Raw genomic sequence first — 20634 nt, forward strand, 5'->3', positions numbered from 1 at the left:
GCACATATTGCATGGAGAGAAACATTGACGTTAGTTTTGATTTGCCAAGGGCCGCCGGACCGGAACAGATATGAAAGACCCTTTATTCAGGAAATCACTCGATACATGAAAGTACTGTTTTATTTTTTTGATACCTCTTCATCCAGTAAACACCTTTAGCTACATCTCTAATGGTGTATTCATCAATCAATAATTTTGAAAAATCTTTTTCTTCATAATGAACAGAAATTTCTGTTAAAAATATGATAGAATGTCTTTTGTATAACTGTTGTAACAAACAAACTACTAATAATATTTCTACTAGAGGTGTGTTTATATACTATTGTCGCTGTTTCACATCTCATCCCTTTGTCTCCCTCAATGTTTGTCCAATTCAATCCTTCTTACGTTTATTGTGGTGTGATGAATTTATTTGGTTTTCAAACAAATGACGGGCATAAGAATATTATTCGTAAAATTATCTTTAATTTCAATTTATTATTAATAATCATAATTCTGTGAATCGTTATCATAAGATATTTGTCTCTTTCTAGATATGTTTATTTATCACACTATCCAGCTGTTTATCTGCTAGATAAAAATAATTGTAATGTTTAAAAAATGATGGTACTTGATTAAAGTTTATTCTGAATGGAATAAAATGCAGAGAAAGCCCTAGTATACATCGTCACTCTGACTATCAAATATAATGTTACAAAAAAATGTAATGTGCCCATATGGACATGCCGATGTCATATCACTACCATATTTGGGCATATCACTACCATCACACTTGTTTTGTCAAACTAGTTTGATAGTGTAGACAGAGCTTTAGATTAATGTTCTAGGTACAGCATGCATTGGTCTAGGTAGTACAACCCACTCACTTTGTATGGCTACAACCCACTCACTTTGTATGGCTACAACCCACTCACTTTGTATGGCTACAACCCACTCACCAAGTACATGTATAACTCACTGTGTATGGTGGCACGACCCTCTCACTAGGGAAGAGTTAAATTTCACTCATCCCTGTTCTCACTATGCACTAATCTAGGAATCATATAATATACAACTTGGCAATATTTTCATTTAAACAATATAACTTATATAATACAATCAAATATCTTGAAAGAAAATTACCTACAAATAGATTCCAAACATATCCCATGCTTTTAAGTATTAACAGATTCTTTAATATATATGAATACATGAAAGGACTAATATAAAAACAAAAAAAACTGAAATAAAACTGACATAAAAAAATTATTGGAAAACAAAAAATTATTTAGCTTGTAATATTAAAACATGGAAATAAAAAAGTAAAAATGAAATTATTCTATAAGAATATTATTTTTTAGAATATAATCTAAAAATAGAAAAATTATAATAACACTCATTATATTAAATAAAAATACTGTAAGTATAAGGTATGATAATATTTCAATTTATATATAATTTGTACATTAACATATATAAAGAATAATGGTCAATTTATTAAAACACTTAGAATAATAATATAGTATTCTAGTCAAACACCAGTTGTAACGGAATGATCTGATCAAAACAATTGCACCGGCATTTTTAGATTAAGTACCTACTAACCAAAATAATATGATATATATAATTGTACAAAATAAAGTTTCTATCTCCCTTGTTTACCGTTATATTATCTTACGTTCCCTTGCCATACTGTTAGTGACTTCCAATCTAATATAGATAAGTACGCAGAATTTGTATGGTCTATTTCACTGTTTCACAACAGTTTTCTTCTAACTTAAAATATCTATAGTTGGCATTACAAAATTAACTTTCCATAAAACGACTGATATTGGTACTGTGTAACTACTGTACCAGGGTCAGGTACAAGATTTAATTTTGGGGAGGGATTCAAAGTATAGCATGGGGGTAAGCCTAGGGCCTGGAAATCAGCAATGACTATTTGTGATTTTTCAGGCTTAAACAGTTATAATTCTAGTAAACAAATCAACTTTAATATTATTATAATTATTCAAATCTTTAACAGATTTTTGTTAGATTATTGTCTGTTAAGCTTGGTTCCCACTAGGACGTAACGCAAGGACGTACACGCGACACAAGCGAGTTGACCAATCACACACGATTGTTCGAATAATCTATCGCTTGTGATTGTTCAAATCACTTTGCATTGCGTTACGTCTTTATGTTGCATCCTAGTGGGAACCAAGCTTTAGTGTTACACTCACTATGGACCCACCCACCACTGATACTTCTTAATAAACACTTAAACAAGTACTGTCTTTTCTTACTACTTTCATAGCTATGTACTTTGCATATCTTAAATATACAGATATATATTAACATACTCATCTATTATACTAAATCATGCCCTAAATTTAGTTTAGTAATTTTATACAATTAAACAATGTAATTGTAGTAATGTTGGGTAAATTATTTTAATAAACACATCACTGAATAACATAGTAGTATAATTTGTATGATCAATTGGAACTACCATATTTCAATTTTTATTCTCTTATTAAAAACAAAATTTGAAAAACATACTTGATATAAAACAATAAGCACAATTTAAGCACACTTTTATATATAATATTAATATATGGTAAACATTTGTAAGTATGAATGCTTGGTTCGAATCTCATTAAAGTCTTTTTCTTTCTTTTATGAAACAACATGAGGTGGTACTGTTTTATTAGTTTTATGTCTACAAACTTAGTTGGAAATTGAGTTGATGTTGAAGCTAGTTAACCTAAACAAACTCATTCCTCTAAAGTCGTCATTTTCATAAAATCTATATTTACCATATTTGGGAACAGGGTATACTCTAATTGCATTGACACATTCTAGTTATAGTGTACCTTACAGAATTCACTACCAATATTTTGCTAGGTTTCTTGCTATCTCTAAAGCTCTGTTTACACTATCAAACGAATTTGACAAAAAAGTGTGATGAGCCCAAATATGGTAGTGATATACCCAAATATAGTAGTGGTATGACATCATCATGTCCATATATGGGCACATCACATATTTTTGTCACATCAAGTTTGATAGTGTAGACAGAGCTTCAGGGTTTGTCAACGACACAATCACAGTGGAATACACACATCCGACACTGACCTTACATAAATATTTGTATATAGATTTCATTTATACTATATACTACAACAAGGTTCTATATTCCATGCACTTGGGTAGTACAACTACCAATAATTATCTAACACTGTCTAATTAGTAGAGTGCCTTTTGTCCGCTCTTTTCAAACTCCGCCCATGCATCATTCAACTCTAAGAATATAAGTTTAGCGATCTCTTCGTTTGGTGTCCCTACTTGCTTGTCAGGATGCGCGGTAAGAACAGCTTTACGGTAAAATTTCTTAACCTACAAAAAATAAGAATGTATTAATTAATTAATTAACTAATAATTATATTAAGGACGAAGACACATTGTACAAAAATACAAATTTATCAAGAATTAATAGCTATTGAAATAGGTGAGTTTTCAGGAGAGATTTGAATTGAAAAGGGAATGGAGTGTTATGGATGGAACAAGGAAGTTGGTTCCAGATCTCTGATGCCTGATCTAAAATAGAAGAGGCAGTATGAGAAAAATATGTCCACCAAGATGAGAATATGCAACAAATATGATAAATGTGGTGTAGGTTAAAACTGTTCATTTTAGATTTTTTAATAAACACCACTAAACAGAATTAGGCAATATAAAGAGAATACACACAATTTAATATGATTTCTGTTTGCCCCGTATCTGTCCGTAAACAGTTGACTTCCTAAGTTACGGTCTTCAGAGGGCAGCATACTGTAGGGAGGTCATGTGTCCAGACAATCATATGTTTATATTGCTGGAATATCTGCCTCCCAAATCGTACATAAAAAGAAACGTTTTAACTTACACTTTCAGGAGTGACAAGCTGGTGCATGCCAACAGGTTTCCATCTCGCTTCGCCATCCCATAATACATCATGCATGCTGCAAATAAGTGCTCTGACATTCCTTTCCTTTCCAGCAATCCATTCCCTAATCTGAAATATTAAAACAGTACATTTTGTATTAATAATATCTATCCGGCAATTTAAAAAGTACATAATTTCCCAGGAGCAGTAATAAGTATGAACCAGAGAGGTGTAATAAGCCGAAGGCTAGAGGGCGTACTCCAGACTGAAACAGGAGGCGGAACCAACAAGATGGCAGCTGTAAATGTGTTCAAAAACATTATTTAATATAAAAAATAATAATGTAATACATTAGGACCACATAAATTACAACACATATTCTTGTCAAAGCACAGTGAAGTTTTTATAACATTTAATATATTGTTAATCACAATGGAATGAATAATTTCTTGGCAATCTAGCATTTTTTGTATACGAGGATTATATAGAATGCGTTCGCGTTTATATGCTTAACACGCTGCATTGCGTATCGTTCTCACGCAGACAGGCTCAACACAGTATATTATTACCTTAACTTGGTCAGGTCCAAGGTCCTCTAACAACGTATCTTTCCTCATTGAGTTGATGGTACGAGGTCCTTCATTCTTATTGGACGCAGTAAAGCCTTGACCAGAGAGTAAATCACCAAAATCTGCTCTCTTAGCACCAGGTACACCAGCTAAGAAAAGAAGTAATATTAATCAAATTATATATTTTTTAAATGTATACATTAAATCAAACTTTTCCATTATTATGATAATGTATTTGTGCATATAGCTTTACCAAATTGAAACACTGGTTCTCATAAGATCACCGAAGTTAAGTAACGTTGGGCTTGGTTAGAGTTTGGATGGGAGACCATCTGGGAATATCGGGTGCTGTATATGAAGCTGGGATCCCATTTGAAATCAGCACTGCTGACTCTTATGGCAGCCCCTGCATCTACTATCTGCCTCAGATGTATTGGCCCAAGGCTTTTTCTCTGGTCAAGGTGGGTACTGGACGAGAGAAGCCCTTGATCAATCAAAGTGCTTTAAACAGTCCTGACTTAGTTTCATCCATCATTCAGATGTATGTAAAACTAATTGACATTGTCGTTCGCGACAGACGTCGGCCATATATATAGATAGATATTGGTATAAAAAACACCAATGATAGACAACTCTTAAGTTAACCAATTTGGTCAAACTATTCCTTGATTACCTGCTGGGAAGTTACCCCTTGGTCCCCTTTCATCTCTGCTCCCAAACACACTGGCACCAGCATACCCACTCGCAAAGTAATTCGGTGATGTTTTAGATTGTGGTTGCTGAGTGGCTGGCTGAGTTTTCTTTGGTGAAGGTCGACTATATGATGGTTGAGGGCGGGCTTGATGTACCGGGGAAGACTTGGATTGCCATTTTCCGAATGACTGGCTTTTGTTGCTACCTGCATTAGGAAGGTTGGTACCAATGTTTCCTAAACGTAAAAACAAATGTTAAAGAATACCACTAGCAAAATGTATGAGCAATGTCTGTAACAAATATACATTTGTTCATGCTTTAAAGCAATAAATATACAAAAATTAGTCCGTCATTTTTATACAAGATTAGTTTTGTTTGCCCCGTATCTGTCCGTAAACAGTGAACTTCCTAAGTTACGGTCTTCAGAGGGCAGCATACTGTAGGGAGGTCATGTGTCCAGACAATCATATTCTGATATTGCTGGGATATCTACCTCCCAAATAAAAAACACAAATTAATGGAAAACAAATGATGCCTAAAGGAAAGAATTATGGAATTAAATCATACGATTACTGATATTTTACAACTTTAAAATATGCCTGGAGGCTGGAAAGAAACCGTATAGAATGTGATGTGCCCATATATGGACATGTCATATCACTACCATATTTAAGCATATCACTACCATATTTGGGCACATAACAAACTAGTTTTATAGTGTATACAGAGCTTTACTTACCAAAGTTAGAGAATGGATCAGCAGCTGAAGGGGGTGGTTGTGGGCTTTGTCTCCTTGCTGAGTTCATATTTGATGGTTGATGTGAACTAGTAGGTGCTGTCCTAGGACCATTCACATCCCACCCTTCCATCAGATTAGGTCCACTATTGCTTTGCTAAAAGAAGACAACGTGTTTTAGTATACAGTAGTATGTAGTACAAAAACCTTAGTGAAACAAAAAATAAAATTTATTTTCACTTAGAAATGTATTATACTCTTGGATAAAGATTCAGCTTATATCTTTTTTTTATTTTATTTATTTCGGAAATAAACATAAAATAATAATTACAAAAACATAGAAAAATATATATATATGAAGTACAAGACACGAAGCCGAGGAGAGACAAAAGCATTAAACAAAACGCTGTCACCGGTAAGGTGTGTCTCTCCAACAGACTCCAACCAATCTTAAATCAATAGAAAACATACAATACAGGTTTTAAAAGTTGTATAAATCTATAATATTGGTAACAGGGATTCCCCTCTAGAATAGTTTGCAGTATTATGGAACTGGGTGCACAATAGTTATGTAAGTAACCCAAGTTGTTTGTTTTATTCGTTTACCACACACATTTTAATACAAAGTAAGACAAATAATTGAAAGATATAAGTATATAAGTAGTAATACAGTGTGTGGTAGGTCACCAAAATAAGATTGCAAAATATCTTTAAGTCATGGCCACCAGTTAAAATAAAAAGAAAAAAAAAAGATCAAGATATGTTTTTATATCATAAGATATTTTGCCATGCAAATACCTTTTTTCCTCCTTTCCTATGAGAGTATTACTTATACATGTCTTTTTATAAGTTATAGTTAATCATAGTAAATGATGGAAAAAATAAAAATAAGTTAACATACCTTTTTAATAATTGCAGGCTTATCTTGAAATCCAGAAAAATCTGTAAATAGGTCATTACTGCTATGTGCTTGGCGCGTCAAAGTAGTACCATTACTCTGTGTCCCAAATGGATCAAACATCATGTCATCAGTAACTGTCTTTTGTTCAACATTAATCGCTGGTGGGTTTGGAGAAGGAGCTCTTGCAGGGACGCTCGATGCAAAGGGATCAAAGAGGTCACTGGCAGGTGGCTGAGTGTGTGTCTCTTTTACGTGAGCTTGTGCCGTGTGTTGTGGAGTGTTTGATTGCGATGACGCCGTTTGTTGTTGACTAAAGCCTGCAAATCCTCCTCCAAGAAGATCAGCCTCTTGCGCTTGCCCCATTCCAGGATTGGCAAATAGATCAGCCTCTTGCGCTTGCCCCGATCCCATACCAGGATTTGCAAGCAGATCAAAATTACTAGCCTCTGGTGGACCAGTATCAAAAAGATTCACATCATTTAATTGTTCTCGACTGTCAGTTTTACTCTGTGAATTAGACTCACCCATGTTAAGAAGATCAACGACCTCTGGGGATTGCGACTGACTGGAATGTGTTGGAGAAAAGCTAGCTTCGAAAAAATTAGCATCATTAGTTTTTGCTTGCATATTTTCCTTAGAGAAATCAGCCTCAAATAACACACCATTCTTTGACGGTTCGGAATCGATGGTATGATGCACTTTAGCCCGCTCAAGATGGAAAGAACTGAAGTCATCTCCATCATCGTCTGACTCCTCTAATAATTGTTCTCTTTGCTCTGGGTCTGGTTCATGTTTATTGTCTACCTCCTGCCATGATAGTGTTGTAAAGAATTGTGAATTTGATGATTGTTCATCGTTTACTTTACTTTCTTCCTTAGGTGCAACCATATTCTCTGTTCGTTCTGCTGCCTTTTTCTGTTTTCTTTGCGGAGTGGATTTCTCTTTCCTATCTAAATGTTCTGTCAAAAAAAATGAGAGTTCTAATATTAACTTAATATTGACTTTAATATTAACTTAATATTGAAAATGATTGTTAAAGATGTATTGCCCTTAACTTGAAGAAGTTATTCGCTTCCATAAAAAAAATGATTTAACTTATTAACTCTTTGACTATTTTTGCTTTTAAACAGTTTTTTAGGTAAATCATTTTGTTTTTGATTCACTTTTCGGTCAAAGTAAATTACTATTATGTGACATTCAAATGGCATTTTCAACAACTTTTTTTTTTACAAACTATTTTTTCAGGGCGACAATATATCTTTAAGGATTTGGTTGGGAATACAATGATTGTATAGCTTAATATTTGATAACTATATTCCATAACTACTTACTAAATTGGCTAAAAGTTTGTTTTTGTTCCTCTGGTCCACTAAAGCAATACTTTGGATTGATGCGCTGGGTGTCAAAGTTCACCCAGGGCAGTGTTTGATCTACAGCTTCATCGTTGTTTGTTACCTCCACATGAACGGAGGCTTGGAAATTATCACCAAACTTATCCGGTTGTTCAATGCAGTCTAGATCATACCTGAAAGACAAAATGTTAACAATATTTGTGAAAATGATATAATTAAATCAATTAAATCAGAACAGAACCCAAAATTAGTATATACATTTTGTATTTCTAAATTAATAAAACTAATACCCTTTTCATTCAATCTTTTATTTCGGAATCTCTGGTCCATAGAAAGTAAAATCTTGAATGATTTATTATTGTTTTCATACACGTATATACGCGAACCCCAAGAAATCTCGGGAGACAAGAAAGCATAGTTGCGCACTATTTGATTCTATGATTGGTCACTTTAATACACATGTGCGCAGAAACAACTTAGGACATCACAGAACAAAAAAAGGCCTGTCATCTGTGTGTTTTTTTCCCAAGATTTTACAGAGGCCCTTCGGGAAACATCCCAAGATTTTCCACAAAATTGTCTTCATACTATGCAAACCTGGTTACAACTTGTTATTGTTTTGCAGGTGGGAAAAGAGTGTAAGTTAAACTTATTTATCTACAGTATTTCATTTTTACTGTGCAATTTAAATTCACGCTAAATAAGTTCATGTAATCAGACCTCTGCATTTTACTTAATGGATTTTAAAATTATGTTTGATATAAACTTACCTATCAAAGCTAATTTCTCTTTCATTTGGCTTGATGAACCCAGTGTGGAACTGAAATTGACACATCTTCAGAGCCGTCACCTATAAACACAATAACAATTAGAATAATTTTTATTTATATAAAAGTATGTAGAAAAATTTGTCCAACTGAATTGGTTAAATATAAAGATTTTTTGTGGATTTACTTTCTGTCATTTGTTGCTTTCAAATATTGTATCTTGGTCAGTCTAAATAACATTATACTGTAATATATTTAATTTATTATTATATTTATTTATTTTAATATTTTATATATTATTTATCAATATTTACTATATTTATTTAAATGTTATTTCCATGATATCATTGGACGAATAAAATTGAATATTGAGATTGATAATAAAAATATGATTTAAATGTTAAGATCTGTCTACACTATCAGTTTGAAAAAAAAAATTTGATGTGCCCAAATATGGTAGTGATATGATGTCATCATGTCCATATATGGGCACATCACATTTTTTGTCAGTTTGATAGAGCTTTACTTACTTTGCCCTGCATCTTGCCTCCAAACGTTGACCTAGCATGGTACACCACAATCATGATATCACCAGCAACCTCTAACTTAATAGGGATTTCCACCTGACAGTCACCCACCAGGAAACCCTGCATTTTCTCATATTCCTGGGATGTTGTCAGAATCCTATCTTCACCGTGAAATACTTCTATAAATGGACGGCATCCAGTCCTGAAACGGATATTACACTAACCATTAAGTGTCGGATTGGTTCTTGGCAACAAATTTCTTGTGTTTGTTTAGTATGCACTCCACAAGGAGGAAAAGTGATATGTTGATATATTCAGCTAAGTAAATTAGATTACTGTATTGTTGTATTGTACTTCAGTAGTACAGTATTAATTCAATACTGTGCTACCCTCTCATATTTAAATACATGAGACAAAACAATAGCTTAGTTATCCAATTATCCAATCAAAATTGGCCCCACCGAAGGTTCACATACTCTATACCAATCAATATAGGCCCCTCCACATGCTTTAAATATTACTTTATTATTTGTAATTACAAAGAGTATAAATAATGTGCTACCTTCTCATATTATTTGAATTAATGGGACAAAACAATAATATCTTAGCCAATCAAAATTGACCACACCCGAGGTTCACATACAACATGCCAATCAATATAAGCCCCTCCCATACTTTAAATATTACTTTATTATTTGAAATACAAAGAACTAGATAATGACCTTTGGGCTGTACTTAGATTTATACAATGATTAGTTGTCTATCATAGATATGGGCAAGAAACATTCATTATTTTGTTATTTGATTTAATAGTGTGTAGGGAACAGTTCACTTGAAAAGTTGCTTAGGCCTATATTGAAATTTAATATTATTGTATCTATTTTAATAGTGTATTAGAAAATGAAGTTAAAGTTGAAAATTGAAAGCATTAGTTAGCCTACCTTTGTTTGTTATATAGAGGTACAGGGGTTAAGACCACCTTCTTTAATCGTACTGTATGAGGGTTTGGCATCACTGGTTCGTCCGCTAACATAGAACATACATATTCCATATACCTACAAAAAAAGAAACAATTCTTATCTAGATATTCATATACGTTTATGAGGTACAAAATTATTATTTTATTTCTAGAGCTTGCTTCACACTAGAAATGCAACACAAGGACATATTGCAAGCGAGTTGAGCAATCAGAAGCGGCAGTTCAAATAATCTATCGCTTGTGATTGGTCAAATCATGTACATTGCGCTTACATCTTACTTTGCGTCGTAGTGAGAACTTTGCTTAAGAGTATTGTATACCTTTTTTGTGATGGTGTTACCGCTGGTGGACCTCTCTTAACTTGGAACATGTATAGACTAGCATCAATAGAACGAAACATCCGACAAAATGCAAAGAATGATGCAATGACAGTCGCTGAGCTGGCTTTGCCATCCTATAAACAAAGAGGCATGTTATATAGATATTTAATCTATGATGTTAACTACGAACTATCAAGTCATTGATGAAAGTAAGTCATTCATGGCTTTCTCTGTAATTTATAACACAAGATGCCCTTAAGGTCCATTTACACTAGGACGATAACGATTGACGATAAGCATGCATTTTTCTTAACAAAAGAAATTAGAAAGGTTTTCATTCTAGAACTATAGGATAATCATTTATGCTGTCTTTGGTAAAACTAATATTTTTTTATATTCAATCAAATGACGCTAGAGCGTAAAATCTTATACAGTTTTATTAGTTACGCACCCTTGCGCGAAGACGACGACAACCGACAGTATCTCTCTCCCTCCTCTGTCTCGCGGCGTGGGGCCCTTCTGAATCGCTTGGCTCTGGTGGAACAGCATAGGCCTAGCCTTCCTAGCTAGGAGCCTTGCATTCAAACACCGCGCAGAATGTATTGCTTTTAACATTGCCATTTTAACCCAATAAAAATGTTATTTCGTTAAACAATTAAACTAGAAGTTCAAATATTATTTAGAGTTTTGAAAATTCCATGTTTAAGTGTAATTTGAACTGTATATTTAAGGTTATATGTATATTATTTCTAGTCATTCTCTGTAAACGGGAAAATGGCAACTTTATCGTCCTCAAAAAGTTAAGACGGAATTTCACACTAAGCTCCACCTACTTTGTTAAAGCGCATGCATAAATTATTTATGAGCACTGTCCTGTGGCTTCCCGTTGTTTTTCGTAAAGTCCCTAATAGTAAATACCTATAGGACTTGATTGACTGACATACCTGACAATGAATAGTACATATGTTGCTAGGATCTTTTTGAAGCCAAAGATACATATTCCTACAAATAGTGTAGAGTAGAGCTAAGGTTGGTGCTCTCTTCACTGGCCACCCACAGTCAGTTACCTGTAATCAAATTTGAAATGTTGTTTACATTTTTTATTTATTTGTTCTTTATACTGGGTGACCTCTTCATTAAAAAAAACTGTTCTCCCAGAGGGCGCAAATACACAAAACACAATAACAGTAAAATTAACAAAGAGAAACAAATACAAAAACAATACAACAAAGAATAAAATAACACCCCACCCACCCCTCATTCAAAATCATCCCCCGCCAGCATTCCATTCCAGATTTGAGAATCTTCTTCTACCAGATTCAGTTCTAGCCTTGGGTAATAATAACTTGCCATTAGAATTGAATCTGGTAGAATAATTATGAACATCATGAGCTAAATTAAAACTATTTTGGAGAGTAAAGGTTTGCATGGCGAATAAACAAGTAAAGCCAGGTTTGCGATATACCATGTGTTAGGGTGTAACACATGGTAAATTAGTAAGCTTGAGGTTGGTAAATGTTATTCTACAATACAACTGTCTTGGAAACACATGATGTTAAATAAAATTATTTAGTATATTCTTAAAGAGTAATAGAAAATCAGTTTATCTCTGCATTTATTAAATTTAAATACACATTAATATCTGACCTTATTGTTTAACTTGACTGCATTATATTTTCTCTGTGTTAAATTAAACACCATATATTTCCCAGGATGCCTTGAATCTAAGTATCCTCTGACATCATCAATATGGTTCTTGTATGTTGACTCTAAACCTTCTGCAGGATATGACATCACAATGATGCGAGATGTCAAGTACGATATGTCCATATCACCTTTGGCATAACTAACAAAACACATTAATATATGATAAACTTATTTCTTAGTTTATTTCATATACATCCAAATTATATAATCCAATTTTTTAACTGCATGATGGATAGGCTAAATTATGCTTATAAATTCTCATTTGCGGCTTAGGGAGTGGAGTAGAAAGTCGTGAGTTACAATCTAGGTCAGGATTGAACCCTGGACCTTGGGATTGAAAGGCAAGCAGGTTAACCACCAAGCTACAGCTTCTCCACTATGTATATTTATATATAAATACACAAAATCATTATCCACTGAGAATAATCTGTAAGGTATTAAAAATTATATTAACAGAAAGAGTAGCCATTTTTAAATTATACGATATAAAGTATAAATAAAATACTTTATTCTACAATAGTGTCAGATGTATTGTTACCTGGCTACAGTGTTCACCATCTTTGACGACGTATCCTTTAAATTACTAAATAACTTCCCAGCTCCTCCCTTCATTATTCCCAGGAACTTTCCACTATCTTGCTCACTAGCCGGTGGAGGGGATTGGGCTTCAGGTTCCCGTTTATATTGACTTCCGGATGAGATAGCAACCGGCGTCTTTAAGACAACATTCCGTGCTGCTCCTACTTCTTGTATCCTAGCAACAACATCGCTGATGTTGGGACGTTTTCTAGGGTCAACTTGCAGCATCCCACCTGATAATTACAGTAAATCATAGTGTATTAGTTGTAGTAGTCAACTAATATCTGACACACTTCTGCTGGCCACCCACAAGTGTATTTTTGGTCTTGTCAAGTTTTCAGGGAGTCAAGTTTCACATTTGAAACCAGCAGCTAAGATTTCAGGTCTCAAGAACTACTCTATACAGTAGAACCGATATTAAGGGGACACCTTCCGGATTCAACAAAGTGTCCCCTTAATAGGGGTCTTCCCTAAATAGGAGTTGGCCGTAGTGTTTTACATATATTGGTCCCCCTTCATTTCTCTAGAAATTGTTCCCTTAATAGGAGTCTCTTGAATAGGGTGTTCTAATGTAGTATTTTAAACTTAATATCACTTACGTAGCAAGTCATGTAAAACACAGAAATCCTTATCTTCTTCAGGTAATGTAAAATTAGCATTGATAATACGAAGTTTAGCTGAGTCTTCAAATGGGTGTTGGCCATAACACAGCAAGTACAGTATACAACCAAGAGCCTGTAATAGCAATAGATAATGTCAAGATTTCAGCATTATACAATGTCACTCTTCCTCAGAGAGATGTTATAAGCTGAAGGCTAGAGGCCGTACTCCAGACTGAAAAGTGATTCCAACAGGAGGCGGAGCCAACAAGATGGCGGCCGTAAATGTGTTAAAAGACATTATTTAAAAAAAATTTCATTCAGCATTCATAAAAATGAGCATTTGCAGAATTACAGCACAGATTCAACAACTGTGTAGTCTAGTGGCAGAATAAATAAATAAATAAATGGCACACTATGGAAAGATTGAAAGTGAGTAGGGTACAGTATTCTCACAGATAACTATACATGGTTAATTGTATAATATAATATGTTACCCATATATCCATTGCTTCATTAATTGGATAATTATTGTATGTGTCCAGCATTTCAGGAGGTCTGTACATTGGTGTGGTGAATTGCTGAAGCTGAAGAAACAGATCATTGAAACAATAAGTGATTAGGAATGTTGATATTTAAAGGCTACATGGTCAAGTGGACAGTGTGGGACTCCATGATCAAGTGGACAGTGTGGGACTCTGGTCAAGTGGACAGTGTGGGACTCTGGTCAAGTGGACAGTGTGGGACTCTGGTCAAGTGGACAGTGTGGGACTCCATGGTAAAGTGGACAGTGTGGGACTCTGGTCAAGTGGACAGTGTGGGACTCTGGTCAAGTGGACAGTGTGGGACTCTGGTCAAGTGGACAGTGTGGGACTCCATGATCAAGTGGACAGTGTGGGACTCTGGTCAAGTGGACAGTGTGGGACTCCATGGTAAAGTGGACAGTGTGGGACTCTGGTCAAGTGGACAGTGTGGGACTCCATGATCAAGTGGACAGTGTGGGACTCCATGATCAAGTGGACAGTGTGGGACTCCATGATCAAGTGGACAGTGTGGGACTCCATGATCAAGTGGACAGTGTGGGACTCCATGATCAAGTGGACAGTGTGGGACTCCCTGCATCAAAAGGCAAGCTGTTTCAAAACAGTTGTAAGAAAAATATCAGAACATAAATATTGACCTCACAAATCAAATTAAAGTTGATTAAAATTTAAAACAAAAATTACAGTGGAGTTGCAATTTGGTGGTTATAATGCTTGCCTACCAATGCTAGGGTCCTGGGTTCAATTCCCATCTGTCACCAAGGTTTTTCATGACAACTTCTACTTCATCTTTATGATAGTGAGCTTAAGGGAAGTGGTCATACATTCATTCAAGGTCCCTTTAAGAGCAAAGTTAAATCTGAAACAATTCAGTTTACTTTGCAACATACAGGGGTGGTATAGAAAGATCAATGGTGATTTTAATCAAAATGACGTACCTCATCTTCAAGTAAACTTCTCTTTAATGAGCTCCACGATTCATCAGGTTGATACGTCTTTACTGTAGCACTTCCAAAATCACAAAGTTTAATAATTCCTTTACTACTTATCAATAGATTTTCCACCTAAAATATGAACACAACAATAATTAAATAATATTGATAAATTAGTTTTGTTGTATATTCCTAAAAACAGTGCTAGAAAATATACCCGCCACAGGGTTGTAACTTGCCCCTTCTTTGTATATCAAGTTAACTTATTTCTCCATGATCAAACAAATGTACAAACGCTCTCTCTAATATAGTATACATAATCATATCAGGTAAAGCTCATCATGTTTAAGTTTTAACTGAATATGTCGATATATACGACCTGTAACCTAACTATGCTTATTCATTTTCAATCATTGTGCTTAATATGCGCGGACAATTTGATGTGCTTCTTCGCTTAATTCCTTGACTCAGTATTGGTGGATTCTATGTCCACGCAATGACACAATAAGCGACTTCGATAACTCCAGAGGGCACCATATTTACAAGGTCAATCGGGACAAAAATTTCCATCTAGGCCCTAGCGTGGTGAAGTAAATTTGCAACATCGCGCTAACCTTCGCGCCTATGGACATTTTTTGTTCCGGAGTTATCGAAGTCTCTTTATATGTGTAGATTGTAGTAAATCGAAGACTCTCTAATAAATAGTTAATATACCTTGAGATCCCTATGTACAATTGGTGGTTTCTGTTTATGCATGTGTTGTACACTTCGACACGTTTGGTAAAACACTCGTAATACTTGTTCACATGATAAAGCTGAGATTCTATCGTTAAGTGCTTTTACAACTTCTCCTCCTGAAAAAAAAAGAAAAAAAGAACGTACAGTTGCTAATTTGTTATTTGTTTTATATGCAACATGAAATTATCTATGGGGATACGATTAACTGTGTATTCAGTAACCTCAAACTGCACTATGGGTGTGAGTTCAAAACATTATAATGATATTAGCTCCCATAAATAGTTCACAATAGACCACCTCAACAAACCCACATGGAAAATGAATAGCACATATACTAATAGTTGAACTCTGCTTTCCAATATTTGTCTCCTTGTTATTAAGCACTGGCTGCATAAATTACACAAAATATTTTTAATCATTCCTAGCCACTGAATTCTAGAGTTACAGCCTCTTACCTGTACATAGCTCCATCAATAGGAGATACTCTGCTTTGCCCGTGTCTGATTCCTCTTTGTTAATGGCCGCTGCCTGCATAAATTGCACAATATTTGGATGCCCAGAAAGTTTTTTCTGACAAACTTTGTCAAGGAATATAACAAACAAATGTAATGATGGCAACATTGAATGTCCTAAACATTCGAATTGATAGTATAATTATATTCTAATTTAAAGTTACTAACTAGTTGTCAATGTTAGTGAATTATCATATGGTTATTTTAATTTATCAATATATCATATCTCTTTTGTTATTACAATCCATTTATCTGAAGAAGGGTGAAGAGGACAAGAGGGGGTCATAATAAGTACTAGATTCAATCCTCCCAATACCGGACAATTTTGGCTTAGCCTAATAATATGTCTGGTTTCCTGCAAAACCTGGTATCTGGAATGTGTTTTTAATGGTAAAAATGAATTTGGGACCTTTTGGACCTCAAGAAAAGTTTTCGAATGGTTTTATTTTTAGGGATTCCGGTTTTGGAAGAGTTGCATATTTCAACATATACTTCATTACCGTATTTCAATATTTCTGAACTTATATTAGTTCCAAGTTTTAAATGAATACAAAAATGAAAATATTAATAAAACTACCTTTTAAATTAATTGATAAAAGTACAGTAGTTGTTTATTTTAGTATAGTAAATTATTTCATCAAAACCAATCATACAAAAGCTACTGTATGACAAAGTGTAAACTCCATTAATCCCAAACTAAAAATTTAACAAAATGTTAAAATCAAATCGTCTGAGCCATCACAATCAGTGACTCTCCTCGATCACAGTGAAATGAGTGCAGGTTGGGCTATTCAACAACAGTAATGCATAGTCTTTCATTAACCATTCCAATCAATGTGAGACCTAGGTAAACCCATACATGCTATTGATCTGGAACAATAAACACCGCTTAATGATTTCCACTACATTGGCTTTACAACAACTAACCTATTTATAGTGGTTGAAAACAACAACAAAATATCCTATGTCTAACCCGATTATTCTATGACAAAATCAGTAGTGAGTAAATGACAGACCTAGATCCTATAAATAATTTCTAATTGTTAACCACTTTCTCTATGACAATTTTCATGATGATGTATCATATTAATTACTGAGTTGCAATCATTTTCTAATTTATCAATAACAAAATTATTACCATCGAAAAACTAGGGAAAAAACATATATTGCTTATAATATTTTTCTTGTATTTGTTCGGTTGGTAAACACTAACTCAAATTTGAGCAAGCCATGTATATGGCCTCGTTATTTTAAATTTTAATCGTTTTTTTAACAGTATTTTACAGAGCCTATGGTGCTTTTAACAGTATTTTAACAATTTAATAGTATTTTAACATTGCCATTTGCAATTTTATGTATTTTTGCTTTGTAGTTTTATTGTCTTTTATGCCAAGCAAAACAAATTTCCGTTTTAAAGTGGACCAACAAAATTTCTTGAATCTTGAAAATGATTTTGAAAGATAAATAAATGAATCCTATATTTGTTATATATCTAATGGTAGGATGTCATATCAAGCAAAGGATTCCAGGTTCGAGTCTCAATTGGGGCTGATTTTTCTAATTTTCACAGATTTCATCATCTTCACCGTTTAAAATTAATTAATTTCTAGTATCACTGGGTGTTGTACAAGCTTTTTATGCCTGTAATAAATATATGCTTATGTTTAGTTGTATACAGTAACATTATATTATACATTGATGACACTGTTGATGTTAATTGTTTAAAACAAACAAAGCCAAGACCCTTGGGTCATTTATTAAATATTTTAACCTATGGCCCTTGTACTGTACTATGTAATCACTATTATTCAATTCTTAAAGCTCAGGTACAGGCATGAATTTTAAATATAATATTTGGTTAATTGTACATAAATCAAATATTTGTAACAGAAATCAAGACGAAAAAACATGAATTTCCCTTAATATGGTCAAAAACAAAATTTGGCCAAATTCTTCCATAAAAACCAGGAAGACTTTTTTTCAGTAGTTAGGTTGTTAACCTAATGTAATAACATGTCTGGTGACTCCCTAGCAAGTGAAAAAAGATGGTGGATATACGGTGGATAATTTTTGCTATAGCATGAAAATAAAAATTTGAAGTTGAATAAAAATACCAGAAATGTAAAATTCAAGTTATATTACCTATATTTAGTCATCTGATAACATTTTTTACCACACCGTTTATTTTTCATAGCTTTTTTAAAATGCCTCTCTATTTACAAAATGTGTGTACAAAAGAATAGAGATTTTACTGTGTAATTTGAACTATCCCCCCACTGATAAGAAAGTGCTTATTTTCAACAAGCTTGTGTAACACAAATAAAATCCCAAAAATTATGAAACATAGGGGAAACTATAGATCGATAATTATTGGAATGTATGCTCAATAGAAATGTTTTGCCCGCACCTGGCCTTTAACACAAAATGTGTAATGTATTTACAATTTATTTAAACAGTTTGTTACTGGCAAATACAATTGTTTGCGTTTATAATAACACCATTTTATGAGTACTGTTTACAGAGTAAACCTAGTAAGAATCTGTTACACTTACGCAACATGTGTTGTTTATTTAGTAAGAACTAAATGGTACAGTTTGATTGGATATGGAAATGTTGCAGCGTCTGTTATTTGGTCATTCCACCATAAAGGTAACAACAAATTTGTACCTTTTTTATGGGGTGGGGGTAGAGGTGGAGGGAAGGGGATGATCTCTACCAAATCAATCTATTATGAAATAAAAATATGAGGACCAAATATTACTAATGGTTTGTTTAAACTATTATAGACTATTAGGAGATGAGTAGTAGGTAGTAGATAAAGAACGGTAGGTTATATACAAAAATGTACAAAATAATGCACATTTCAATTGTATGACGCACTATACGACCCCCCGGGAGAGGTGCTTCATGTGTGCGTCATTTACAAACAAATTACGATGCAGGGGTGCGTAAAACAACCTGAATGGTACAGTACGTCACCTCAATTAACAATGATGCGTCAATGTTCGTCACTTTACCACAAAAAAACAGTCATGGTGCGTCTTTGTTCTCTAAAAGGTCTGTTACTAATTTTAAAATGGGTGCGTCATTGTCAGGTAAAGGTATGTCTATTTTTTTAAGTAGGGTGCATCATTGTCATGGTATACGTAAGGTATGACGAACATCAGACAACTGACACACCTCTCCCGGTGGTCATATAGTGCATCATACAATTGACAAGAGCATAACCTCAAATAAATGTTTGTGCAATTTAAAGATTTTTCCACATGGTATAAAATTTAATTTTGTATATAAATATCCTATTTTTTAATTGTTTATTTTATTGATTTAACAAAGGATACGAGTACAGTAATTTCATGTAATATTGCTTTGCTTTTATCTTCATCATTCGCCAACAATCTCTGAAGAAACAAACACAAGTAAATTGAAACTACAATTACAATATTTTGTGAAAATATTTCAAAGGTAGGGTAAGTAAAAGCAGGGAAGATTTCACTCTTCCCTGGTATGTAAAAGTAATTTAAAATATGAATTGTCATGTATTGTTTTGACAGTCTTCTGCACAGGACACCTGTCATTTCCTATAGTCAAGCATGATTTAATAAATCATCATTTGGAGAAATGTTTACCTTCAGAGCATAATCTTTTCCAGTTGCAATATCTTGGGCAACAAACACAAAAGCAAATCCACCTTTAATAATAATAACAAATAAATAATAACTTTATTTCATTATAACAATTCAATTGATTAGGCCTAGGCTTAAGTTGAAGAAAAAACACCCTCTAAAGCATATTTATAACATTTAAACAGCGGGTATTTACTGATGATAACAAAAACAAAGTTGTGTGCTCTGTCTAGGCCTGGCTTGGCATACAGATACAATGATTAGAAAGTCTGCCATCGCGGAAGTTATTGATTCCCTACCTTCTGCAATAACCCGTTTCACACGGAGTTTCGTATCTCCCAACTCAACCGTTTGGCCTACAAAATCATTTCCGCCACCACCTTGTCCTCCACTTAGATATCCAAAAGCTGACTTAAATAATCCAGACATCTTCTTTTATTATACTATGTAAAGTGAATGTTGAATTTGAATTAATTAGTGTTGAAAACTGTTGTTACATATTGATAGTCCAGCCTATTTAGCTAGCCTAGCCTCGGCAATGGAGCGGAGTGGGAGGTGGGCAGCTGACAAATTCGGCCGGCTAGCCGCTCCGCCGCCACGACGACACAGGCCTTAGATTGTTGGCTTAGCATGCAAGATATATAGAGGGCGACATAATGTATTTTA

General features: G+C 34.0%; 1 protein-coding gene and 2 non-coding genes across 4 annotated transcripts; all 3 read right to left on the reverse strand.

Annotated features, from left to right (window-relative positions):
• Nucleotides 1–601: 601 nt before the first annotated feature.
• Nucleotides 602–20583, reverse strand: LOC144844226 (cyclin-G-associated kinase-like). Of its 2 annotated transcripts, XR_013612402.1 has the most exons (23): nucleotides 20268–20583; nucleotides 19972–20033; nucleotides 19684–19743; nucleotides 16286–16400; nucleotides 15807–15946; nucleotides 15099–15224; nucleotides 14116–14205; nucleotides 13619–13754; nucleotides 12979–13252; nucleotides 12381–12579; nucleotides 11678–11800; nucleotides 10734–10867; nucleotides 10376–10489; nucleotides 9438–9636; nucleotides 8911–8990; nucleotides 8120–8313; nucleotides 6789–7747; nucleotides 5891–6044; nucleotides 5132–5386; nucleotides 4459–4607; nucleotides 3890–4018; nucleotides 1673–3360; nucleotides 602–1628 (listed from the first exon to the last, which is right to left on the reverse strand). XR_013612402.1 is itself a non-coding variant. In XM_078701018.1 (22 exons), exons 1-22 carry the CDS (start codon nucleotides 20395–20397, stop codon nucleotides 3211–3213), a joined length of 3972 nt encoding a protein of 1323 aa, XP_078557144.1. In that variant the 5' UTR covers nucleotides 20398–20583; the 3' UTR covers nucleotides 602–3210. The 2 variants fall into 2 exon arrangements, 1 of the variants encoding a protein (XP_078557144.1); XM_078701018.1 differs by having other exon boundaries at nucleotides 602–3360.
• LOC144846722 (small Cajal body-specific RNA 8) lies at nucleotides 3728–3857 on the reverse strand. Its single transcript, XR_013613310.1, has one exon.
• LOC144846723 (small Cajal body-specific RNA 8) lies at nucleotides 5521–5650 on the reverse strand. Its single transcript, XR_013613311.1, has one exon.
• Nucleotides 20584–20634: the final 51 nt, after the last annotated feature.

This window comes from Antedon bifida, chromosome 6 (genome assembly GCF_963402885.1).
Source record: "Antedon bifida chromosome 6, ecAntBifi1.1, whole genome shotgun sequence".
Lineage (NCBI taxonomy): Eukaryota > Metazoa > Echinodermata > Crinoidea > Comatulida > Antedonidae > Antedon > Antedon bifida.

Excerpts from the sequence above, each read along its gene's own strand:
- LOC144844226 (XM_078701018.1), bottom strand. The coding sequence starts at position 20,397 with ATGTCTGGATTATTTAAGTCAGCTTTTGGATATCTAAGTGGAGGACAA. Across the intron at positions 20,034-20,267 it reads GAAACGGGTTATTGCAGAAG|GTGGATTTGCTTTTGTGTTT; the intron begins GTAGGGAATCAA and ends TTATTATTAAAG. Across the intron at positions 10,868-11,677 it reads TATGTACTATTCATTGTCAG|GATGGCAAAGCCAGCTCAGC; the intron begins GTATGTCAGTCA and ends CTTTGTTTATAG.